General features: G+C 57.3%; 1 protein-coding gene across 1 annotated transcript; it reads right to left on the bottom strand.

Moving 5' to 3' along the window:
* Positions 1 to 543: 543 nt before the first annotated feature.
* On the bottom strand, positions 544 to 22,842 carry PEX1 (peroxisomal biogenesis factor 1). The gene is made up of 24 exons (XM_029070588.2): positions 22,625 to 22,842; positions 18,498 to 18,638; positions 17,656 to 17,739; positions 16,607 to 16,721; positions 15,842 to 16,515; positions 14,272 to 14,391; positions 13,216 to 13,324; positions 12,905 to 13,014; positions 12,222 to 12,319; positions 11,497 to 11,629; positions 10,601 to 10,697; positions 9,781 to 9,951; positions 9,088 to 9,242; positions 8,222 to 8,411; positions 7,940 to 8,106; positions 7,055 to 7,189; positions 6,381 to 6,445; positions 5,485 to 5,627; positions 5,299 to 5,405; positions 4,658 to 4,834; positions 4,100 to 4,309; positions 2,393 to 2,551; positions 1,154 to 1,284; positions 544 to 958 (listed from the first exon to the last, which is right to left on the bottom strand). The coding sequence occupies exons 1-24, from the start codon at positions 22,763 to 22,765 to the stop codon at positions 871 to 873; spliced, it is 3,720 nt and encodes a 1,239-aa protein (XP_028926421.1). The 5' UTR covers positions 22,766 to 22,842; the 3' UTR covers positions 544 to 870.
* Between the last annotated feature and the right edge of the window lie 3,086 nt (positions 22,843 to 25,928).

The raw sequence follows: 25,928 nt of genomic DNA, 5'->3' as shown, positions 1-25,928 counted from the left end.
TGGAGCCCGTCCTGTGGGGAGGGAGGCAGAACATCAAGGCCATCAGAGGGCAACCCTCCCATGGTGCCATTGCCAGAGACAGAGGCCCAGTTGGGATGGGTCAGGGGGTGGGGCCTGGACCCGCTCTCCACTCAACCCCATCAACAGGAGGTCCACGGGGCAATTGGGAGGCCAACAGGGGCAGTTGGGCCCCCTCGCCCGTGCTTATCGCATGGCATCAGGTAGAGCTGAATTAAAAAAATTAAATTTTGGTATTTGTTAAGCGCTTACTATGTGCAAAGCACTGCCCTAAGCGCTGGGGGGAATACAAGGTGATCGGGTTGTCCCACGTGGGGCTCACAGTCTTCATCCCCATTTTACAGATGAGGTAACTGAGGCTCAGAGAAGTTAAGTGACTTGCCCAAAGTCACACAGCTGACAAGTAGCGGAGCGGGGATTAGAACCCATGACTTCTGACTCCAAGCCCGGGCTCTTTCCACTGAGCCACGCTGCTTCGGCCCGGGCCCGAGGATCCAATAAGCAGGGTTCTGGGGTTCTGCCCAATCCAGAGCCGGCGAGGTGGAAGCTCAAACCATTTTGAACTCAGCCACCCTTTATTCACAGCGTTAACATGTCTGCGGCCAGAGCGTTGTTGGGTTGCTGAATGAACAGCGCTGGGGCAACAGTACAGTCCACGCGAGAGCCCCGGGGGAGATCCAGGCCTACCCCTCCCCCAGGGCCGGCTCTGAGCTCTCCGTCCCGAGCTGCCCCACGGGTACCCCGCCCTGCCCTGCTGTCCCGCCTCTCCGAAACTGGTGCTGGTGGGGGCAGCAGCTGGTGAGCTTGGCTCCCGCCTCCATCCCGGTTGTCCGGGCCCCCGGTCTGGTCCGCTCACGCCAAAGTCACCTTCTGGCCCGGCCTGAGAGCTGCCCCCACACCTTGACCTTTCCTCCTCCTCGGATTCTGGAAGTTGTCGTAGCTGCAAACCGGACACGCCATCCTTTACCTCAAAGGGCCGGTCCCCTGGGAGGTTTCCCGGCCCCCGGCACCGCCTCCCCTGCACCCCTGCCCGCCCCTCCCCACCGCCACCCAAGATGGTGCCAGGCCGCGGGTGGGCGGGCGGCCCGGCATCCGGCCCTGTCCCCCCCAAACGTCCTGGCCGTTCGCCACTCACAGTTCAGTAAAGGTCTTCCAGTCTTCTGTGCTGAGGGAGGGGCGAGTCTGGCTCAGCGCCGCCATCAAGTGCGCCTGGCAGACGAGCAGCGGACTCTTAGCTGGGCCCGGCCCACAGACGGGCTCCTCGTCCTGGAAGACAGCCGACCACTGTCAGAGAGCTAAATAACGCCCGGGAAGTCACGCCACGGACGAACCACCTCTCAGTAACGTTGATAAAAAGTCCTAGCGAGAGCTCCTGGAGGACTGCGAATCGCGTCCACCAACTCTACTGCACTCGCCCGAGCACTTCCTACACTGCTTCACTGCCTACAGAAGGTGCTCAATAGATACCAGTGACGGATTGGGATGAAAGAAATCCCTTCCATTGGGAATGTACAACCGAAAAAACATTTTCTTCCTTCTGGGATGAAAGAAGTTTTAATATAAGATTTCTCTCGGGACTACAAACAAAATAAAACTGTAAGGAAATAGAGTCGTTATCACTCCTGCTACGACCACCACTGGCTGGTGGTGACTGGGCCCTGCCGGGTGACCGTAAGTCAATCAATTAATGGTATTTCTGGAGTGCTGACTGAATGCAGAGCACTGTACTAAGTGCTTTATTTGATTTTAATCTATTTTAAAGCCTGCCCACCTATAGACTGAAAGCTCCTTGTGGGCAGGGAATGTGTCTAACAACTCAGTTGTAACCGCACCTACCCAAGCGCTTAGTAGGCCCAGCACAAAGTAAGCCTTCAAACAATCAAGGTATTGATTGTTTACTGCATGCAGAGCATGTAACTAAGCAACTGGGGGTTACAGTCCAACGGGGTCAGTGGACACGTTCCCTACCCACCGTCCCTCTGGCCACTGAGTGAGGAGACCCAGTCCCTGTGCTCCAAGAGCTTACAATCTCTCCACCCCCTTCTCGGGGTTTACTTTCCTCGTCCGCAAAATAAGGCGTGGATCCCTGCTCTCCCTGCCCCACCTTCCCTCCCTTCTCAGTCCCTGAGCTCACCAGCATCCAGTCCAAAGCTTGGCAGCCAGGCAGTCGTATTTACTGAGCACTTACTGTTTGTGGAGCACTGTACTAAGTGCTTGGGAGTGTACAATATAACAGCAGGCAGGGCATAGGCGCTCAACAGCTCAGTCGACCTCATCGTCCTCATCCCATAGGAATGAGAGAAGAACACGAGAGTAGTGAGGGTAGAGGAAGGAGGTGGGGGCTGGGGCTGGGAGGGCAGGCATGTCCACTCACCCTGCTGGGGCTCCTGTAACTGTCCTTGATGGCGCTGATGTCCGCCCGAAGCCGGTCCCTCTGTTCCGGCGTGAGGTCCCGGCCCCCGTCCTGCTCTCGGCCCAGCAGGCCGGCCAGATCGTGGAGTCCGGAGCTTGGTCCCGATGTTCCCTGGGAACTCTGCAGCCGGCCATCGTGGAGGGGGAGGAGAGAGAGAGAGAGGGGGAGGGTCAGACAGAGTCCCACCTCCTTCTGGGCACCACCACTTCCTCTGTCCTCGCCAGGAACGAGCATTGGGTTGTGATGGCCAAGGCACGTTCCCAGGTGCCCAGTCCAGTGCTCAGCCTGCGGAGGGGGGTGGCCAAGTGCCGGCCTGTTGACCAAAGCCAGAGCCTGGGGTGGGGGGGGTTGGTTTCGGGGGCCCCAGCACAGTCCCGCTGTCCGCCAGCTGCTGGGGACAAGGGAGGGGGTGTGGGGGGAGCACAACAAAGGAAAAATACGGGGAAGGAAACGATCGAACGACGAGATCATCCCAGCACTTACAACAGTACTTAGCACATAGCGCTTAACAAATACCAACGTTATTGTCTGACATTTTCGAACATCCAGTGGCAGCAATGTTTTGCAAAATAAATTACCAGTCCAAAACTTGTTTTTGTTTCTACAAAACAGCTAAATTCTTATCAACTGTATTTATATCAATCGTATTCATTGAGCGCTTACTGTGTGCAAAGCGCTCTTCCAAGGGCTTGGGAGAATTCAATATAACAGAGCTGGTAGATACGTTCCCTGCCCACACTGCTTACAATCTCGAGGGAGAGAAAGACAATATAAATAAACTACAGATATACGGGTAATCATGGGTTCACTCCTCTCCTGCTTGGCTTCGGTGGTTGGAAGATGAGTTTCATTCTCAGTTGGATTGATGCTCTTTTATCAGTCTTCAATTACTTTGGCACTAATTGGAGTGTGTCCAAAAACTACAATAAAATCCCACGGAGCCAGATTGCCAGGAAGCAAGAAAAAATAACTTGCAAATTCATCCCAATGAAGCAGCACAGCATAATGGATAGAACACAGTTCTATCAGGTCATGAGTTCTAATCCCGGCTCCGCCACCTGTCTGCTGTGTGACCTTGAGCAAGTCACTTCACTTCTCTGGGTCTTAGTTGCCTCATCTGTAAAATGGGGGTGGAGACTGTGAGGCCCTACACGGGACAGGGGCTGTATCCAACCCAATTTGCTTGTATCCACCCCAGCGCTTAGTAAGGTGCCTGGCCCGTAGTAAGCGTTCAATGCGTACCATAATTATAATTCAAAATGTTTTGTCAAGAACCTATACTCTCAAGGGACCATCAGTTGCTTCCTCTGGATTGTAAGTTCCTCGTGGGCAGGAAATGTCTACTAACCCTGTTGTACCATACTCCCAAGTGCTTAGTACGCTGCTCTGCACACAGTGGGCACTCAATAAATACCACCGAGTCACCTTATGCGGCAATTCTGAATCCATCGATTTTGGCTCGATAAACCCTGGCTGCTGCCTTGAGCCTCTCTCCCTTCAAACACAAAGCCTTTCTCCAACATTGCGTATCTGGGCCCAGGCCCCAGGCTCGGGCTAACCACTGCTAGTGCGGGCTCATTTCCTCCCCTAGCCAGCGACGCCAGTGCAGGCCTCACCCCCAGCAGGGGTGGGCGGAACCAGACCGGACCCGACCGGATAAGGCCCTACCGGGCATGGAGACGTGCCACTCCCGAGCTCGGACTCATAGGAGCTGCCGAAGTAAAGACGGTAGACGCTGAAGGCGGCCGAGTCCTCGGGGAGCCGCTCGGCCGCCTCCAGGGAGACCAGGGACTGGTCCGAGTCGTCCGAGCCGCTGCTGTGGCTCAGGAGCACCATGGAGGACAGGCTCAGGTCGCTGTCCGAGCCAGACCCGAGGTCCTGGAACATAATAATAATAATGGTATTTGTTAAGAGCTTACTATGTGCAAAACACTGTTCTGGCCAGGCCAGAACACGGCTCAGTGCTTCCGTGAGGGCCAGCGAGCCGGGGCTAGCGGGGGAAAGGGGGTGGGAGGAAAGGGGAGTAGTGTTCCCGAGGGCAGATAGGGTTTCAGGGAGACCCACCCCCAAACCCACCTCGGGCCCAGCCGGTGAGGAAGGGAGGGAGCGAGCAAGGGAAGCCGGGAGACGATTCCCAATCCCCCTTCACAGTCCCCAGAGCCAGGCCTAGGTTGACCCTGGCGGTGGGCACTCCCCGGATTCCCCTGGGCCGAGCGAGGCGCTCACTGGGGTGGGGGGTGAGGCCAGTCGGCCCCGCAAGGCCTCCAGCTGGGCGTTGTGAAGCAGGGCCCTCAGGTCAGCGCCGGTGAAGGCCTCGGTCGCCGCGGCCAGGGGCTGGAAGTCCACGTCGTCCGCCAGAGGCAGGGAGGCGCTCAGGGCCTGCAAGATCTCCAAGCGTGAAGCCTGGAAGACAGGAAGCCGGTGACAGAAATAGACAGAGAAGTCTGGATCTCGTCTGGCTGAACGGAGAGAGGTCCCGGCAGATCAGGATAGATTTGCCGGGGCCTATCAGAGCACCGTTCAATGCAGAGCTTGGCATAAAGTCAGCCTCGAACAAACCACCAAGAATGTCTGAACTTCTGCCCAGAACTTCCTGAAATGGCTCCTTGTTCCTGCTAGGAAGCCCCACGGCTCACAGCCCAGAAAGCACTTGGGCCCCTTTCTCGTCCTCCTCCGCCCCGGACTCCCACCCGGCCCCACGAGGAGAGGAAAGGTTGTCAGCGGGGGCCATCAGCGGGCGGATGATTAGGCCGTGGGCATGGGTTCCTGTGTGAGCTGGTGGAGGGCAGGAGGAGCGGGGACGGGGGGGACACCGGCCCTTGACGGGAGCTGGGGTGGGGTGGGGGGGTGTCAAGTTCCCAAATTACCTGGTCCAGGGGAGGGGGGCAGTACACGCACTTGTCCAGTCGGCCAGGTCTCAGCAGAGCAGGGTCAATCAGGTCAGGGCGGCTGGTCGCCGCCAGCACATAGACCCCTGGACAAAGGACGAGACGTTAACCCAAGTCTGTGGTATTCGCGGCCCAGAGATGGAGAGACTCCGCCCATTTTATTACCTTCCAAGCCTTCCACGCCATCCAACTGTGTGAGCAGCTGGTTGACGACGCGGTCGGTCACTCCGGTGTTATCGTGGCCGCGGCGTGGGGCGATGGCGTCGAACTCGTCAAAGAAGAGGAGGCACGGCCTGGCTGCCTGAGCCCTGGAATCACCGGCCACGGCAGCCCAGGCGGGCGGGGTGACACGGCTCGGGTCAGCCCGGGGCGGGCGGGCGTATTGGCGGCCCTGGTTGTCTGTCCCCATCCCCTTTCCCACTCCCCATCCGACCACTAGCAGCCCTCTGTCCGGCTAAAGGAGGGGCGGTCCCCCCGGCCCCCGGTAAGTCACCTCTCGAGCGGGTGGGGAGGGGAAAAGAGCTAGGCGAGGGTGGGGGTCGGGGGAGGCTCTGCCAATTGCTTCCTGTGTGACCCGGGCCAGTTGCTTAACTTTTCAGTAACTTGGTTTCCTCAACTATAATGGGGATTACCTATTCTCTCTCCTACTTAGACTGTGAGCCCAATGTGGGACAGGGAGTGCGTCCATTCTGATAAACCTGTACCTATCTCAGCGCACCGTGTTTGACACACGGTAAGCACTTATCAGATATCATTTTAAAAAAAAAGAAAAGGAGACTAGACTAGAGGAGCTGGAAGAAACCAAGGAAAGCAGACAGAGTCACGTGGGGCAGGGAATCATGCCGGGATTCCCTCGCTAAGCCCGGCTGCACGGCCCCACCCGCGGAGAAGCCGGCTTTCACAGCAGCGAAAGCGTCCCCGGGCCTGGCGTGCCAGAGGTGAGCTCCGTTGGCTCCGTGCCCCCCTGGGAACAAAGCCAGGTGCCGGAACCGTGAGGGGTAGGGGTGGGCTGAGTGGGAATGCCGTGCCAGCGGCAGATTGCCTGGGAGCAGGGAACCTACCTGGAAAACACGTCACGAACGGCTTGCTCACTTGCTCCGATGAACTTGCTGAGCAGCTCTGGCCCCTGCCGGGACACCGGGATGCTGGTGTGGTGTAGTGTGACGTGTCGGGGTGGGGGTGTGTATGTGGGGGGGTGTTTTGGGGAGGGGGCGGAGGGAGGATGGGACAGGAAGGGAAATGGACACAGGACAAGCCACCCAGGGCTATCTAGACCCCTGCCTGAGGCTCCATGAGGACCCTCCAGTAAAGGCAGAGGTGGGATATGGGAAGCAGGGAGGGAGTGAGGTGTGAAACGCCCCACTCCAAAGGCCCAAGTCTTTGAGGTGACAGGGTCAGCCCCTATAGCCATGCGAGTCCCGCTGCCTCGCAAACCACCCCCATCCACCCCTCCGCAGCCATGCAACCCCCCCAAGGACGTCTAGCCCCAGCCCTGGATAGGGAACAGTGGCGGTCCGGGCCTCTGCAGGAAGCGGGCGGGTCCCGGGGGGATCCAGAACACTGGCTCCCTCTCTCCCCCAGCATGTGGGTGGGGTAGGAGAGGGAAGCCCAGCCCCCTGGGTTCCTCGACCGTGACTCCCGCCACCTGTCACCAACTCGGGCCTGGTGAGGCCCCAGTTGGGTGGGGCAGATTCCGGGAGTCCTGCCCGGGACCAAGGCGGCCCCCCTCGCAGACCTGGACGCAGATGAAGTTCAGTCCGCTCTCGTGGGCGACGGCTCCAGCCAATAGGGTTTTCCCCACTCCGGGGGGCCCGTAGAGCAGCACTCCCATTCTCTGGCGAATGGGCAGGTCGGCAAACAGACTCGGGTACTGAAAAACAAAGCCGGACGCTGCAGAAATTCCCCCCGATCGAGCGGGCGATCCAACTCTCCCCGGAGAAGCCGTTGGGCCCCAATTTGCCTTGGTGTCCCTCCCTCCCCACTCTGCTTTGGACTGTTGAGAAGCCACACGGCCTAGTGGGTAGAACCTGAGCCTGGGAGTAAGGAAACCCGGGTTCTAGTTCCGACTCCAGTGCCAGAGGCCGTTTCACCTAATCTCTCTGGGCCCGCTTCCTCCGTGGTAAAATGGGGGTGAGATTCTTGCTGCCCCTCCCTCTCTAACTGGGAGCCCCTTGTGAACAAATACTGGGTCTGATCTGATTGTCCTGTACCAACCCTGGTCCTGAGCACAGTGCTGGGCATCAAGTAGGTGCTCAGTAAGGACCACAACTCATTAAATGCAGAAGTCACTGAACCAGCTGCAGGCTCCAGCACACTACTGATGAGAAAATGGAACACAAAGGTAGAGCTTGAACTCCGCTGGCATCTGGGATAGACCGTAAACCCCCGAGGGCAGGGATCGTGTCCACTTACTCTACTGCACTCTCCTAAGCACTCAGTCCAGTGTTCTGCTCACAGTAAGCACTCAATAGATCAATAGACCGATGAATATATAGTCCTCCAATGGCCAGGGCAGGGCCACCCGCCAGTTGACAGAGATGCCCACTGTGCGGTGAGACCAGCCCACACCTGTGCCCCTCGGAGAGCAGGCTGGGGGAAGCGTTCCTGGTCCGGGACCCACCTTGGCAGGCAGCTGGATGGTGTCGATGAGAACCTGCCGGACTTGGTGCAGGCCGCCAACCCCGCTCCAGCCCGGGCCCCTGGGCTGGTGCAGACCCACGGCTCTCAGAGAGGCGGGCGTAAATCCTTCCAGGGCTTTTTCAAAGTCCGACGTCGACAAGATGAGCTCTGCTTTCGGAAATGGAACCCGTCTCCAGGGTGCCGCCGCCCTCAACCCATGACCTCGGGGCGGGGGGACCGGGACCGGCATGGGAGGCTGGGCGGTCTTGGGTGTGACACTCACCTGTGGGGGCATCCACAGCCCGGGCGGAGAGGGCGGCGTGGGTGGCACGGGCCACGAGCAGGGTGAAGTCGCGGGCGATGAACCCTTCGGTTGCCTTGGCGATACTGGGGAGGTCGAGGGCGTGCAGGTGGTCCGGGCCGACGTGAAGGGCTTCGGTGATGGTGCAGCGCAGCATGTCCCCCCTCTGCTCCTGCAAGAGATGCGGCCAGGGCTGGGACCCCCACCTGCCTCCAGCCCCCGGGCTCCCGGCGCCACCTCCGCCGACCGACCGCTGCCAGGAGAAACGGAGGAGGGAACCAGGGACCCTCCAGGCTTAGAACTGAAAGTCCATTTTCAGGGGTGCCCCACACCTAGAAATCATCAGGAGACAGCACAGATCCAGCCTCCCCGTAAACACCGCTACCGTTTGTCAGTTGGTGTTGCTGAGACCGCTGGGCCGCGTCCACTCAACTGTGACGCACAACTATGACCACACATTGGGGCAAGGGGACCGCACACACACACATACACGATGGCAATAGCTCACAGTCTTTTCTATCATGTATGGCAGGCCCCGGGCCAGGCTCCTTCCCTCCTTCCCTCCCTTTTTCTCTCCCTCGTTGGCTCTATTTGTCTCTCCCTAGCTAGGGGAGACAGGCAGGAACAGTGAGAAAAACAGGGCCAACATCACACCCCAGTGTCAGAAACCTGTCCCAGGTGGACCTAGAAGGCAGAGGCCATGGGCAGGGAGTTGAGGCTCCCTCTGGGCAGAAACATGAATAGAAACAAAGCCCCGAGGGCTGAGTCACTCACCTTGGGGCCACTCTCGTCCTGGTTCCTGCTGGCCTCACCCACGCCCACAGAATTATTTTGGGGGCCTGAATTACCTGGTCTGGGGCCTGGATATCTTGAAAGCACTGAAACGTGGGCGACCCCCGGCTGGAGCTGAGGAGGGGGTGAAGGGAATGCTGATTTTGGCTGGTGGCGATCATGGCAACGAAGCTGCCCATTGAAGCCACTTCTTTGACCAGATCCTTCAGAACTAGAGAGAGAGAAGTAAAGCGGGCCCAGTGACTCAGTGGGTGGCTCGTGTTATGTACTGGACCCCGAAGGGCAACTGCAGACTAAGCAACCAGGGGGAAGGCCTCTAACAGACCATAAGGTCCCAGAGGGCAGGGTCCTCGGCCCGCTTTCTTTCCAAGGGGCAGCCAGCAGCCAGCAGATATCTGGAGGGGTTACTGGGCACAGGGGAGGCTTTGTTCTGTCCCGTTGTCTTTGTTCCCGGAAAAGGGTGGAGACGAATGGAGGACAGGATGGAGGACAAGAATGGAGGACAAGGGTGGAGGCCCACGGGATCTCGCTGTGGGATCTCGCCCACACCGATCTGGCTGACTGGGCAGCGGTGACAGATCTCCACGGGTCGACGTGGGTGGGAGCCCATCCACCCCCAAAATGGAACCGAGGGGTGGTGGAGCTGGGGGAAACCCACCGTCCACCTGCGTCGTTCCCAGGGGCTCCCACACCCCAAGTCCTGCTCCCAAGGGCACCGTTCACACGGGCGTGTCAGCGGGGGCCAATACCATGTGCCAGCCGTTGGCTCTGCAGGGCATCAGGGCCATGTTCGTGCTCAGGAGAGGCCGGCGCCCCAACCAGGTGATCGAGGTCATCCAGGAGGACCACGGCTGGCTGTTTCCACACCGCTTCGGCAAAAGCTGCTTCCAGGTACTTCTGGACGTTCTCGAACCTCTTCCCTGAAACGCCACCACCTCAGGGTCAGCAGTGGTGCCACCGAGCGGGGCTGCCAGGCCCTTGGGATCCCAGCCGCCACCACCACCGTCACCATCACCGAGTCCGGGACAGCGGTCGGCCCGGGACAGGCAGGCCGGCAGAGCGGAGCTGGAAGTCCAAGCGGCCTGCCGGATCGCAGACGGAGAGACTCGGGCTGTGGGGAGGGGAGGCGGGCCAGGGGCCTTCCCTAGCCCCAGACCCGGCGGGGAGTTGTAGGCAAGAGTGGTGGGGTTGCAGTGAGAGCTTGCGGGGAGTGGGGGGTGGAAATACCAAAGCAGAGGACGGCACAGGTCCAGCCCTCTGGTACGGCCCCGCCCTCAAGTGGGCTCCCTCTGCAGCAACCTGCCTGGATTGTCTCTATCTTTTGCCGAACTGTACATTCCAAGCGCTTAGTACAGTGCTCTGCACACGGTAAGCGCTCAATAAATACGATGGAAGGAAGGAAGGAAGGAAGGAAGGAAGGAAGGAAGGAAGGAAGGAAGGAAGGAAGGAAGGAAGGAAGGAAGGAAGGAAGGAAGGAAGGAAGGAAGGAAGGAAGGAAGGAAGGAAGGAAGGAAGGAAGGGAGGGAGGGAGGGACAGACACGCCGAGGGAGCGGTTACTCTGTCCCTACCTCTCAGGGCTTTGCAGTCAATGACTTCCACATGGGCGTCTAGTCCGTCAGACGCTTCTCTGCAGACGGCCTTGGCCACGGTCGTCTTCCCACTGCCCTGCAGGACGCGTTTGCACTGAGGCTTCTGGCGGGCGGAGGCCAGAAGCTGCTGGGAGAATTGGCCCTTCGGGGCTCAAACCCACGAGGTAACAGCTGGCTGGATGCTAGGGGACTTAATCATGGGATGGAGGGGAAGGTGGGTGCTGAATGCCGGGACAACGATTCTCAGAAATGCCAGAGGGAATATTTCCTTCACACCACTGAGCCAGTCACTCAACTTCTTTAGGCCTCAGTTTCCTCCTCTGCACAATGGAGAGGAGATCCCTCCCTCTGTCCCCTCCCCTTCTCCTCCTCCATCCCTCTCTCCCTTCCTCTCTCCCTCCCTCCAGTGAGCCCCATGTGGGACAGGGCCCGAGTCTGGTCTGAGTCTCTTGTGTCTAATAATAATGTTGGTATTTGTTAAACGCTTACTATGTGCAGAGCCCTGTTCTAAGCGCTGGGGTAGATACAGGGTAATCAGATTGTCCCACGTGAGGCTCACAGTCTTAATCCCCATTTTACAGATGAGGTAACTAAGGCACAGAGAAGTTAAGTGACTTGCCCACAGTCACACAGCTGACAAGTGGCAGAGCCGGGATTTGAACCCATGACCTCCGACTCCCAAGCCTGTGCTCTTTCCACTGAGCCACGTTGTGTCTAGCCCAGCGCCCATCAATCGATGGTAGTTATTGAGCCCTTACTGGGGGCAGAGCACTGTACTGAGTGGTTGGTAGAGTCCAATAGAATAGAGCTTGTAGACACGATCCCTGCGGTATCTGGGCCTTCCCCAGCATTTGGGCAGGGTTTGGCTGACATACCTTTGGTCCCGTGAGCAGGACGGCTCCATTGCGCAGGCCCGCCACGGCTGAGGCCAGAGCCTGTGACAGGGGGCGTCCCAAGAGGCTGTGGGTGATGTGGTCCAGCAAGGTGGCCCCGAGGTCTGACACGCCCCTGATGGCATAGAACACGGTCAGAGGGAAGGGGCTGCACAGCCAGTTAAAAGCGGGCCCTCCACTATCTTGAAGCTTTCTCTTTTAGCGACAGCAATTTAGGAGACCCCCAGATGCTGCCAGTAATCACTCAACAGTATAATCCTCAACACCTCTCCTAAAAACCTATGCTTTTTTTAATGGTATTTGCTAAATGCTCATTATGTGCCAGGCACTGTACAAATCACCAGGGAAGACACAAGGTGGTCGGGTTGGATGCAGTCCCTGTGCCACATGGGGCGCGCAGTCTTAATCCCAATTTTACAGATGAGGTAACTGGGGTCCAGAGAAGTGAAGTGACTTGCTCAAGGTCACCCAGCTCACAGGTGACAGAGCTGGGACTACAACCCAGATCCTTTGAACTCCCAGGCCCATGTTCTATCCACTAGGCCACGGGGCTTCAGTTGCAGGAGAGGGGAACAGTGAGAAGCAGGCGAGGACCAGGTTCCCCCAGATCCTGGCCAGAGGGACCGGCATCCATTTGAACATTTACCCAGGAGCCCCGGAGACCCGGCCGTGTAGGGGGCTCTGGCAGCTCGGTCCGGATTCCTCACCCTAAGGAGCTCAGTTTCCTAAAAGGGAGGTTCTCCTCCAGGTCATCCCAGGCCGCTGCTTCCTTGTTGTCCTCCAGTGTCCTGGGGTGGAGAAGAACCTGGGGAAAGAGACCACAGCACTGTTAGTCTCATGGAGGAGGAGAGGCAGGAAGGGTTCTGGGCAAACCAGGAGAACGTTAAAAAAAAGTTTTTAGCTAGACAGCTCTGATGGACTAAAGCATAATAAGTGCTCAGTAAATATCACTGACTGATTAAGACACAGACAACTGGTCAGGTGGGAACCCATAAAGGGGAATTTGTTTCTTTCTCTAAAGTCCTGGCTATTTCAATTGGGCGGCATTTGAAGAAAGATCAATCCCTTAATTTCCTAGCACTCTGAGTTTAGCTCTTCTTTGACCAAAGCCTTTGCTGTCTGTGATCTCATTCTCCCTTCTCAACATCCCTGTCAGGGAGAAACAGGGATCAGCCTCTCCATTTTAAGGGGGAGGAATCTGAGGCCCTAGGTTCCTGGAGCAGGCCACTGGCTGAGCTCACGCCCTGTGAGAGCTGTGGTATTTGAAAGAAAGCACCCACTCTGATCGCTCTGGCTGGTAGGTAGGTGAGAAGGTAGGTCCTTTGAGGCCCCCGGCTCCTACCCAAATCCACACGTTACATTTCCACCCAAAGCATCCCCCAGTGGTTACTTGAATACTGGTCTCCTGCAGGATGCTGGCACTCAGGGTGTACACACTCTCCTCCCCGCTTGGCTCGGGTTCAGGAGGTTGGACGGCACTGAGGTAGAATTCCTTCATTCCTGGGGAGGAGACAGTGGGGCTGCACGTGAAACTTGGCCGCTGCTGGAACGCAGGATATAGACGCCATCCGGAGGAAGGCTAAAACTTCGCCATCTCCCACTCAAGAAACATCTTTGTCAGACCAAACGGTCCACAACCAGGCCAGGGAGCCTCTCCGGAAGGGGAAAACGACAGGTGGGATCAGAGGTGGGAGTACTTGCCTTCTCCCACTTGCAGCTGGATGCGCTCTTCCTCAGCCAAGATCCGGGGACCGGTCGAGCAGAGCCAGGCCCTGAAAGCCGATCTTACATCTTCTTCATCCACGTCTTTCTGTGGCACAAGGAATGGGAAAAAAACACTGAAAGGCCAGGTCAGGAAAAAGTGTCCCTCAGCCAGAGGCGAGGTAGGCGGGCAGGCGGAGAAAGGAGCCGCCAGAGGAGGGAGCAGAATCCCCCCGCCCATCCCGGAGGAGGTGGTGCCCAGGGCGGGCAAGAGGGCAGCATGGGCGAGGGTTTCATCACGGGACAAGTGTTGAAATGCTCCTGGCTCCACCATCCCCTCTGGAGGAAAGAGACTGCTCCAAACAGAGGCAGAAGTGAGATGGGGAACAGGCTTTCGCAGGAGTAAGACAAGGCCTGATAAAACTTACTATGGGTACTCAGAATCCACGCGGCTCTCCCCAACTCTGCCAGCTGAGAAACTCTCCTGGAAATTCTGCCCAGGACAGCACCAGGTGACAGATCAGCCCATGCCGCTGACCTCCGACAGGAGGGGTGGGAGGAGGCACCCTGTTGGCTGACCCCGGGCCACTAGCCCAGGAACCCCGAAGCCCGGGGCTCACAGGATCATGAGCAAGCTACGTTGGTCCCAGTTCCCCTTAGGGTGTGATGGGTGGGAATCCACTGCGAGGGTCTCAGTGTAACCGGAACAGCCAGAATGATCCTAAGAGTGCCTGGCCCCTGCAGGCCTGACCATCTAAGAGATTGCCAGAGGAGGTCACTGAGGTCCAGAGAAGGAGAGTGACTTGTCCAGAGTCACGATGCAGGCTGGGACAGAGGTGGGACGACAACCCAGGTCTCCTAACTTCCGGCCTCAAGGCCTCTCCCTCTGGCCACATCGTCGGGGCCCCAGACATGTGCGCTGACTCTCCCTGTCTGGAGCCAGCTCCGGGGAAGACATCACCTGGTTCCTCCTACCAGAGCTGTGTTCGCCGATATTCCGAGCACGTGAGCGATAGAGACGCTGTTCACGGTATAAGCCGGGGCCCCCCGACTTACCAACTTCTCCCTGGGTTGCAGCTGAAGGGCCATCGGGGTCTTGGGGCTCCTCTCTGTGGGTCTGATTGTGACCGTCGTGTGCATGTCAATGTTCAGGCTCTTTCTCAGGCTGCCTGGAATCTGGGATGTGGGGAATTTGGGAAAATTAATGGATAATAATGTTGGTATTTGTTAAGCGCTTACTACGTGCAGAGCACTGTTCTAAGCGCTGGGTGAAATACAGGGTATCAGGTTGTCCCACGTGAGGCTCACAGTTAATCCCCATTTTACAGATGAGGTAACTGAGGCACAGAGAAGTTAAGTGACTTGCCCGCAGTCACACAGCTGACAAGTGGCAGAGCCAGGAGTCGAACTCATGACCTCTGACTCCGAAGCCCAGGCTCTTTCCACTGAGCCACGCTGCTTCCCCGTTAGTATTTGTTAAGCGCTATGTGCCAAGCACTGTTCTAAGCGCTGGGGTAGACACAGGGGAATCAGGTTGTCCCACGTGGGGCTCACAGTCTTCATCCCCATTTTACAGATGAGGTAACTTAGGCACCGAGAAGTTAAGTGACTTGCCCAAAGTCACACAGCTGACAAGTGGCCGAGCCGGGATTCGAACCCATGACCTCTGACTCCAAAGCCCGTGCCAGATGTCGATTTGGAGCACAACATAACCCTAGATTTCCCTCCCACAGACCCTGCCGGTCAGCTCTGGACAGCCTGACTCCCCATGGGCCCAATAATAGCAATAATAGTAATGACAATAATAATAATAATGGCTTGAGCCCAAGGGAGCATGGTGGCAATGGCCTCCTTTGGCTCCGTCTGCACTGATCCTCCGATCCTGGACTCCCCAGCACTCTGGGAAGAGATGGAAAGCGGAGGAGCCCTTGAGAGAAATGCTCCGATCTACATCCACACCCACACCCCTGTGGGGGACCTTCAAATTAGGACAATTGAAACTGGGAAAAGATTCCCGGCAACGGCCTTGGGACCCGTGGCAACTGGGCTTCCCCGAACAAGTCAGGTACCCCAACCTCAGCCCACTTCGGAAGGAGAAGTCACTCTTCCGCTACCACCTCCCCTGACGCAGGCCTGGCCTCTCCTTCCTGGGGAAGGGAGGGCACTGACAACATCCACGTCCTCTAAGGGTTACCATACATAACTGGCAACTACTAAGGGTGAATTCCGACTTTCACTCTGCCCACTTTCTAGTCAGTTCTAGGAGCAACAAACAAGGAAATACTCTCTCTTCTCTTCCTCTCTTTTTCTCTCTCCTCTCTTCTTCCCCCATCCCGTCACTCCTGCTCTGTTGTTCCTCCCTTCCCTCCAGTTTCTCCTTGCCCGTCTTGTCGTTTCCTCTGCTCTTCTGCTACCGGGACCGGAGTGGGGAGGTTTTCTGGAGCCAGCACCAGGCAGGCCCAGTCAGATGGGCTCTGGGCAGACCAGGGCAAGGACCGTCCAGGGTTGGCTGTCGGGAAGGGGGAGGAAGACTGCAGAGGCACCTCATCAATCTTGGCTCAGCACCCAGTTGAGCCCAAAGCTTACCGCACAGAGCCCAAACCTATGTCCCCAAGGGGCGACTGACCCAGACTTTCCCAGCGTGTAGAGCGCCTGTGAGTTGGTGAGATGTCAGGGCATCCTTCAAGTGTGCCAGGCCACTCCAGACTATGGGCACCACCTGGGTCACGCACACCGGCTGTTCGTCTCGGACGGCCGCCCCGGGTTCGGCTCGGCTGTGCCGCTGCTGCCGTGGGGACGGCACTGTCTCCAGGTGGCCGTAAGTCACAGGACCCCCGGGCTCCGGCCCCCAAATGTCCCAGGTCCATGGAGAGACGTGGATGGCCCGGGGCTGTTGGGCCGTGGGGGCCGCTCCAGGAGGCGGGGTACGGCACACCCGGAAGAGGGCGTCCCCGCAGAGGGGCGATGCTGGCAGGCTGGGGGTGCTACCCGGTCCACTTGGGCTCCCAGGGGCTCCCCGCTCCCCTTCCGTCCCGCCGGCAAAAACTCTCCCGACGAGGCTCCAGAGGGCGGACATCGCCCAGGAGACCCCCGAGGCCTCTGGGTGGTCTGGCACCAGTGCTCTGCCTCGCGGACCCTCCCGGCTGCAGTCCATGGTCCCTGGCTCCCCAGGACTCCCACCCTCCTGGGCCTGAGGCGACGTGGCGGTGGCCCCTTCCCCATCTTGTCGGGTCTTAGGACAAACAAAAAGTTCGGTCTGAGGCTCCAGCCGGGCGAAAGGGGCTGCGGGCAGCAGGGCACCTGGAGAGGGAGAGACAGGCCAGGTGACATGAGGACCCACGCGGGTGCCTGAAGCAGCCCACCGGAATAGCCCACCCTCTGAGGCACTCACCGACCCGTATGTAGACGTGGGTGTGCTGGTCGACCCAGATGGGGAAAACGGCTCCTGGAAAGACTATCCGGATCTGATCCAGAAGATGTTGCTCCAGAGAGGAGGCGTGCAGCTCCTAGGACAAGTGCGCATTAGACTAACACTAACAGTAATAATAACAATAATAATGATGATGATGATGATAACACCACCGTGTTGTTGTTAAGCCCCTACTATGTCCCCAGCACTGTACTAAGTGCTGGAAGAGAAACAAGAGGTGCAGAGGGGGCACAGTTCCTGTCCCACACAGAGCTCACAATCTCAGAAGGCCAGAAGAGAGACTCCTTTTCCCCACCGGTCGCCAGCTGATCCTGGGCATGTAGCCAGCAGCCTGGCAATCAAAGAGAGTTCACAGAGTAATCTGGATTGGACTTGGTAGAGTGACTAAAATGGACAGGGGAGCAGGATCAGCCTTACGACAGAACAATAATAATAATAATAATAATAATAATGGTATTTGTTAAGCACTTACTATGTGCCAAGGACTGTTCTAGGCGCTGGGGGGATACAAGGTGATCAGGTTGTCCCACGTGGGGCTCACCGTCTTAATCCCCACTTTACAGATGAGGTAACTGAGACACAGAGAAGTGAAGTGATTTGCCCAAAGTCACACAGCTGACAAGCGGTGGAGCCGGGATTAGAACCCATGACCTCTGACTCCCAAGCCCAGGCTCTTTCCACTGAGTCACGCTGCTTTTCAAAATAATGGTACTTGTTAAGCACCTACTATGTGCCAGACCCTGTTCTAAGCGCTGGGGTAGATCCAAGACAATCGGGTTGGACACGGTCCCAGTCCCACAGAGGGCTCACAGTCTTAACCCCATTTTGCAGACGAGGGAACTGAGGCACAGAGAAGTGAAGTGACTTGCCCAACGTCACAGAGCAGCCAAGTGGTGGAGTCGGCAAAAGAACCCATGACCTTCTGACTCCCAGGCCCTTGCTCTAATCCACTAGGCCATAGTGGGGTCGAAATACCGTGGATCCAGAAATACCGTGGATTTTGTTTTTACCAGAATCTCCCAATCGTCCGCCGAGAGAGGTTCCACCTCAACCCGCCGGCACGAGACCGTCTGGGGACAGGGCCTGAGAAACACCTGGAAAAGGAATTTTTGACAGTGAGCTTAGAAAATGACAATTTATCCAGAGACCGACACTCCTCCCATGCACACGTGGGAGTGTTTATTCCATCGGCCCCTAGATCATTTACTCTAGTTATAAAGAGTCTGCATCTGTCTCTAGAGGGCAAGCTTCTTGTGGGCAGGGAACCCGCTGTGTCTCCGTGACGAACTCTCCTACAAATTCACTACTGGGTACTGCCAGTGGGTGGTAGTAGGAGGAACAGTGTTTATTACATGCTTACTATATGCAGAACACCGTGCTAAGCACTGGGACACAGTCCCCTGGCCCTCCGGGGACTCCCAATCCCTAAGTGGGTGCGTAGTACCTTCCATCAATCGATGTACTTACTGAGCGCTTACAATGTGCCGAGCACTGGACTAAGTGCCTGGGAGAGTAAAAATAATAAGTATGGTATTTGTTACGCGCTCATTATGTGCCAGGCACTGTACTAAGCCCTGTACTGGATACAAGCAATTCAACTGAGTACAATTCAACAGAGTTGGCGGACACGTTCCTCATCTGTGACAGGCTTATGACCTTTGACGGCTCCTACAGGGTAGCAGGCCCGTTACGTTTCAGTTCAACTAGACTTTGAAACCTGAGGCGAACGCAGGTAAGACCGAAATCCCCCAGAAGGTGACACGGTCCTCACGGCTGCCCTGTGTCCAGGAGGACACGCTTGCCGGGAGAGAAACAAACCCCCCGACAACGGTGGGTCCAGGGAAGGCTTTACCTGGTCTCCGTCGGCGAGCCCCAGCCTGGTGCCAGCCTTCCGGCTGATCTCAACCACGTTCTCGTCGTGGTCACCGGATCGACCTTCCACCCAGCTCAGGAAAACCGGCTTGGTGTTCCCGACCACTTCTATAGCTTGGTGCTGGCCATTCGAGAGACGGGAGAATGGGACGACAGGTCGAGATGGTCAAGAACCTCCCTCTTAGTGACCCCTGTCATGCTTGGGTCTCCCCCGCCCTCCCCTGGAACAGAAGCGGCCAAGCCGGGGGTCTGGGTGGAGTCGGCGGGCCCCGAGCCCCTTTCCCAAGGCACTCCCCCACCTGAGTAGGTGCTCAGTCACTCCTACGACTGCTGTCACCACTACTCCCAAAGGGCCATAGGAACAGAGGACATTTGGGCAGAGGATGCTGGCCCCTGGCACCAGTGACCTGCACTGGACACCCAGCAGACTCCAGTGAGATACTCAGCCCCAACGAATCACCCCTGCAGTGGAAAGCCGCAGGTCTGAATCAGACTGGATTCCAGGGTTTGGGTTTCCCAGGATGGTCTCCCAGGGCTTAATGTAGGGCTCTGTGCTCCCCAGAGCACAGAGTTGGTGGAGCCACTGCTGGGGCCCTGAAAGAAACCAAGAGCGGGGCCCGGGAGGCAGCCCAGGTCTCTGGGGTCTCAGAACCCCTGGCTCTCAGGGTCCCTCCGCCCCGGCCATGAGTCTGGGAGAGCTGGGTGCTAGCTGCTCCGCTCAGACTTTCATCAACCCAATGTGCCCAGTTTTGATTGCCACGCTTTAAGTGATTGTGATATTTGTTAAGGGCTTACTAAGTGGTACACACTATATTAAGCACAGCCTTAAGGAGGGTGTGGAGGAAGCGGTGAGGTGCCGGGGAGGGTGGCAAAGGCTTCTGAGGTAAATCCTCTAAGGCGAGGGAGGGAACAACGGTGGCTTGTGCAGGCGGTGAGAAGGTTATGGGACTTACTCAACGAATACCCTCCAGTGGAACGGGAGGAAGCCAGCCCGGTGCACTCCAAGCCCGCGGAGGGCCGGGCCAGAGGGAAACAAGCCCCGACCAAGCGGGACAGACATTTTGGTTGGACTCAAGGAAGCAGCGCTGGAGCCCAGCCCTGGGGAGGAAACGGGAGTCAGGCTTTCACTTGCTGCTGGCCACCCTGCCCTCCTGCAGAAGGTGAGCTGGGCCCAAGGCCCTCGGAGCCGGGCGGCTGGCCAGCCTTAGATGACTGCGGTGTGGCCTACTAGAAAGAGCCCCGGGCTTGGGAGTCAAAGGATTTGGGCTTTAATAATAATAATGATAATAATAATAATAATGATAATGTTAGTATTTGTTAAGCGCTTACTATGTGCCGAGCACTGATCTAAGCCCTGGGGTAGATACAGGGTAATCAGGTTGTCCCACGTGAGGCTCACAGTCTTCATCCCCATTTTACAGATGAGGTAACTGAGGCACCGAGAAGTTAAGTGAGTTGCCCAAAGTCACACAGCTGACAGGTGGCGGAGCTGGGATTAGAACCTATGACTTCTGACTCCTAAACCCGTGCTCTTTCCACTGAGCCATGCTGCTTCTCTCTGACACTTGACTGCTTTGTGACCTTGGGCAAATCACTTCACTTCTTCATGCCTCAGTTTCCTCATCCGTACAATGGGGATTCGATATCTGTTCTCCCTCCTACTTAGATAGTGAGCTCTATATGGGACAACAACCGTCCCCTACCTGATTATTTGTATCTAGTATAGTGTTTGGTACGTAGTAAGCTCTTAACAAATGCCATTATTATTATATATTGACTCAAGGCAGCTTTCTTCACTGAGGGATCTTCTGGGGGATGTCAATCCATCAAGTTACCGAACTCTTGCTCTGAGCAGAGACTGCATTAGGGTTTAACCGTTCCACCCTGACACATGGCCCTTGGAGGCTGAGTAGTGTCAGGAAAGCAGCATGGAGAAGTGGATAGAGCACGGGCCTGGGAGTCAGAAGATCATGGGTTCTAATCCCACCTCCGCCATTTGTCTGCTGTGTGGCCTTGGGCAGGTCACTTCTCTTTGCCTCAATACCTCCTTGGTAAAATGGGGACTAAGACTGTGAGTCCCATGTGGGACAGGGACTGTGTCCAACCCGCTTTGCTTGAATCCATCCCAGCACTTAATACAGTGCCTGGCACATAATAAGCACTTAACAAATACCACAATTATTATTAGGAAAGGTCTACCAAGGCCTGGACTGTCTGGCTCACTCCCGCACAAGTTTAGTTGTGTGGTGATGGCAGGGGAGGAGAAAGAGCAGGCACATGTGCAACGATGCGGGTATTTACTCAGCTCTTACTCTGCATCGAGCACTGGGCCGAGCCCCAGGGTGGCCACAAAAGGATCGGGCTCGGCTCTGGGGTTCGTGGGCAACTGTTGTGCCGGCTCATCGCTGGGACTTGTCTCAGTCTTCCCCCTGGCCCAGTCTCACCCCTGGCCCTACCTGGATGGCAGCTTACCCCACATCCTGGGCCGGCCCAGCTGCAAGCAGGCCTGCCGGGGTAGGGTCCCGGGGGGAATGGAGGAAAATGGGGAAAATGGTAAGAGGGAGAGAAGGAGGATGGGGGAAGGGGAAAGAAGAGAGAGGGGGAGGGAGAAAGGAAGGACAGGAGGGAGGGGGGCAGGAGGGAAGGGGATGGAGGAAAAGGCCAGGGAGAGAATGGGGTGGGGGCGAGGGCGAGGTTGAGGAGGGGGCCCCATGCCCCAAATGTCCCTCGAGGTGCCCCGCGTGGGGTGGACTGGGTGGACACAAAATCCTCCCGCCCAACTGGCTGCTGACCTTCTGTTCATTCATTCAATCGCATTTAATAATAATGGTGGTATTTGTTAAGCGCTTACTATATGCAAAGCACCATTCTAAGCGCTGGGGGGAGACAAGCTGATCAGGTTGTCCCACGTGGGGCTCCCAGTCTTCATCCCCATTTTACAGATGAGGTCACTGAGGCCCAGAGAAGTGAAGGGACTTGCCCAAAGTCACCCAGCTGGCAGGTGGCGGAGCTGGGATTAGAACTCATGACCTCTGACTCCCAAGCCTGGGCTCTTTCCACTGACCCACACTGCTTCTCTGCGCTTGCTGTGTGTACAGCACTGGACTAAGCGCTTGGAATGTACAATTCGGCAACAGATAGAGACCATCCCTGCCCAACAACGGCTTTGCCCACGGGCCCTGGAGGGCAGGGCAGGGCCGGGCCGGGCCGGGCCAGGGGTCAGCGGACCCTGGAGGGCCGGAGAGGGGCTGAGGGGACCCTGGAAGGCCAGACGTGGACTGAGCGGACCCCGGAGGGCTGGACAGGTGCTGCGGGGACCCTGGAGGGCTGGACAGGCACTGAGGGGACCCTGGGGAGCCGGACAGGGACTGGGTGGACCCTGGAGGGCCAGGCCGGGCCGGGCCGGACCCTGGAGGGCCAGGCCAGGCCGGGCCAGGGGTCAACGGACCCTGGAGGGGCGGAAAGGGCCTGAGGAGACCCTGGGGAGCCGGACAGGTGCTGAAGGGCCTCTGGAGAGATGGACAGGGGCTGAAGGGACCCTGGAGGGCTGGAAAGGTGCTGAGGGGACCCCGGAGAGGCGGACGGGCGCTGAGGGGACCCTGGGGAGGTGGACAGAGGCTGTGGGGACCCTGGAGGGCCGAGCCGGGGCTGAGGGGATCCTGGGGAGGTGAAAAGAGGCCGAGGGGACCCCGGAGAGGCGGACGGGCGCTGAAGGGACCCTGGGGAGCCTGACAGAGGCTGAGGGGACCCTAGAGGGCCGGGCTGGGGGTCAGCGGACCCTGGAGGGCCGGACAGGGACTGAGGGGACCCTGGGGGGGCGGGCAGGGCAGAGGGAACCCTGGGGGGCCGGGCTGGGCCGGGACTGGGGGTCAGCGGACCCTGGGGGGCCGGACAGGGGCTGAGCCAACAGATAGGGACCATCCCTGCCCAACAACGGGCTGTGCCCGTGGGCCTGGCAGGGCCTGGCAGGGCCGGGCAGGGCCGGAGGGGAGCCTGGAGAGGAGGACAGGGCGGAGGGCAGGTCCTCATCGCTCCCGGTTTGGCGGCGGCGGCGTCGTGCGGAGCGCCGCAGAGGGACCCCCCCCGGCCGCGTCCGGAGGCGTTTACCTGGCGGAGCCCCAGCCGGGCCGTCAGGGCCCGCGGCAGGCGGAGGAAGCAGTCGCGGCCGCTGACGAAGGCGACGGTCACCGGGGCCTCGCCGGCCCCCGCGGGCCCCAGACGCCCACCGACCCCCAGGCCGCCCCACATGCCGTCCCGGGCCCCACCGCACCGCTCCCAACGCCAACGCCGGACACCACCCAACACGCCCCGCCCACGCCCCGGGACCGCCCTCCTCCTCCTCCTCCTCCTCCTCCTCCTCCTCCTCCTCCTCCTCCTCCTCCTCCCCTTCTTCTTCCTCCTCCCCCTCCTCCTTCACCTCCTCCTCCGCCTCCTCCTCTTCCTCCTCCCCTTCTTCTTCCTCCTCCTCCTCCTCCTCCTCCTCCCCTTCTTCCTCCTCCTCCTCCTCCTCCCCCTTCACCTCCTCGTCCTCCCCCTCCTCGTCCCCTCCTCCTCCCCGTCCCTCCTCCTCCTCCTCCTCCCCCTCCTCCTCCTCCCCCTCTTCCTCCTCCCCCTCTTCCTCCTCCTCCTTTTCCTCCTTCTCCTCCCCTTCTTCCTCCTCCTCCCCTTCTTCCTCTTCTTCCTCCTCCTCCTCCTCCCCCTCCTCCTCCCCCTGCTTTCATTCGTTCAGTCGTATTTATGGAGCGCTTACTATGTGCAGAGCACTGTACTAAGCGCTTGGAATAAACAAGTCGGCAACAGATAGAGACAGTCCCTGCCCTTTGACGGGCTCCCGGTCTAATGGGGGAGATGGGCAGACGAGAACAATGGCGATAAATAGAGACAAGGGGAAGAACATCTCGTAAAAACAATGGCAACTAAATAGAATCAAGGCGAGGTACATTTCATTAACAAAATAAATAGGGTAATGAAAATATATACAGTTGAGCAGACGAGCCTCCTCTTCCTCCTCCTCCTCCTCCTCCTCTTCCTCCTCCTCCTCCCTCAGTCATTCACCGGATTTATCTTTCTACGGTGTGATTTTCACAGAAAACACCATTTTCATTCATTCACTACTATTTATTGAGCGCTTACTATGTGCAGAGCACTGGACTAAGCGCTTGGAATGGACAAATCGGTAACAGATGAAGTCCCTGCCCTTTGACGGGCTTACAGTCATTTTCCCTTTTTACTGTATTATTCATTTATTCCTCGCCCAATCGTATCTACTGAACGCTTCCTGGGGGCAGCGCACTAACTCTCCCTTCTTCCAAGTGAGAAGCAGCAAAGCACCGGTCTAAGCGGTGGGGGGGGGATCAGGTTGTCCCACGTGGGACTCACAGTCTTCATCCCCCTTTGACAGATGAGGTCACTGAGGCTCAGAGAATAATAATAATGGGGGTATTTGTTAAGCGCTCACTATGTGCAAAGCACTGTTCTGTGGGGCTCCCAGTCTTCATCCCCCTTTGACAGATGAGGTCACTGAGGCTCAGAGAATAATAATAATGGGGGTATTTGTTAAGCGCTCACTATGTGCCAAGCACTGTTCTAAGCGCTGGGGAGATACAAGGTGATGAGGTTGTCCCACGTGGGGCTCACAGTCATCCCCATTTTACAGATGAGGTCACTGAGGCCCAGAGAAGTGAAGTGACTGGCCCAAACTCACAGAGCTGGCAAGTGGTGAAGGCGGGATTAGAACCCACGACCTCTGACTCCCAAGCCCGGCCTCTTTCCACTGAGCCACGCTGCTTCTCTACATTCCAAGTGCTTAGTACAGTGCTCCACACATAATAATAGAGAGAAGCAGCGTGGCTCAGTGGAAAGAGCCCAGGCTTGGGAGTCAGAGGTCGTGGGGTCGAATCCCGACTCTGCCCCTTGTCAGCTGTGTGATTTTGGGCGTCACTTCACTTCTCTGTGCCTCAGTTCCTTCATCTGTAAAATGGGGGTGAAGACTGTGAGCTTCACGTGGGACAGCCTCATTCCCCTGTATCTCCCCCAGCTCTTAGAACAGTGCTCTGCATGTAGTAAGCGCTTAACAAATACCAACATTATTAATAATAGTAATAATAATGATAATGGTATTTGTTAAACACTTACTATTGGCCAAGCACTGTTCTAAGCGCTGGGGGGGAGATAGAAGATGATCAGGTAGTCCCACGTGGGGCTCACAGTCTTCATCCCCATTTTACAGATGAGGGAACTGAGACCCAGAGAAGCAAAATGACTTGCCCAAAGTCACACAGCTGGCAAGCGGTGAACCTGGGATTAGAACCCACGACCTCTGACTCCCAAGCCCGACCTCTTTCTACTGAGACTCCCAAGCCCAGCCTCTTTCTACTGAGCCACGCTGCTTCTGTACATTCCAAGCGCTTAGCACAGTGCTCTGCACATAGTAAGTGCTCAATAAATACTACCAAATGGATGAATAGTAAGCACTCAATAAATACTACCAAAGGGATGAAGAGTAAGCCCTCAATAAATACAGTGGAAAGAGCCCGGCCTTGGGAGTCAGAGGTCATGGGTTTGAATACCGTTTCTGCCCCTTAGCTGTGTGACTGTGGGCAAGTCACTTCACTTCTCTGGGCCTCAGTTCCCTCATCTGTAAGATGGGGATGAAGACTGTGAACCCCACGTGGGACAACCTGATGACCCTGTATCTCCCCCAGCGCTTAGAACAGTGCTCTGCACATAATAAGTGCTTAATACCAACATTATTATTATTACCTAACTTTATGCCTCAGTTCCCTCATCTGTCAAATGGGGATGAAGACTGTGAGCCTCAGGGTGGGACAACCTGATGACCCTGGATCTCCCCCAGGGCTTAGAACTAGCGCTCTGCACATAGTAAGCGCTTAACAAATACCAATATTATTATTATTACTACTATTGAATGAATGAATTTCAATTGTATATATTTTTTATTACCCTCTTTATTCTGTTAATGAGCTGTCCATCCCCTTGATTCTATTTAAAGCTATTGTTTTAATGAGCTGTCCATCCCCTTGATTCTATTTATTGCTATTGTTTTTGTCTGTCTCCCCCGATTAGACCGTCAGCCCGTCAATGGGCAGGGACTGTCTCTATGTGTTACCGATTTGTCCATTCCAAGCGCTTAGTACAGTGCTCTGCCCAGAGTAAGCGCTCAATAAATACTACTGAATGAATGAATGACTGACAGGGCAGACGGGGCCCCAGTGGCGTGAGGCGAGAGGCACCGCCCCTCCTCCTTCCCCGCCTCGGGCCCGGCTCCGGCCCCGCGGGCGGTCCAGCCAATAGCAGCGCTCGCGGGGCTAGCCTTCCCGCCCTCTCATTGGCCAGCCGGGGAGGGAGGGGACGGTGCGCGCGCGGCGAGCCCTCCCGCCCTCCCATTGGC

Source organism: Ornithorhynchus anatinus, chromosome 8 (assembly GCF_004115215.2).
Source record: "Ornithorhynchus anatinus isolate Pmale09 chromosome 8, mOrnAna1.pri.v4, whole genome shotgun sequence".
Lineage (NCBI taxonomy): Eukaryota > Metazoa > Chordata > Mammalia > Monotremata > Ornithorhynchidae > Ornithorhynchus > Ornithorhynchus anatinus.
Note: the sequence above shows the minus strand (reverse complement) of the source record. Positions and strands in the feature narration are given on the sequence as shown.

What these genes read in the sequence shown, in the direction of transcription:
- PEX1 (XM_029070588.2), bottom strand. Translation starts at nt 22,765, where the DNA reads ATGTGGGGCGGCCTGGGGGTCGGTGGGCGTCTGGGGCCCGCGGGGGCC. An exon ending in TACACGCTGGGAAAGTCTGG is followed by an intron (nt 14,392 to 15,841) that starts GTCAGTCGCCCC and finishes CCCACATCCCAG; the next exon opens with ATTCCAGGCAGCCTGAGAAA. An exon ending in TGACTGCAAAGCCCTGAGAG is followed by an intron (nt 9,952 to 10,600) that starts GTAGGGACAGAG and finishes GTGGCGTTTCAG; the next exon opens with GGAAGAGGTTCGAGAACGTC.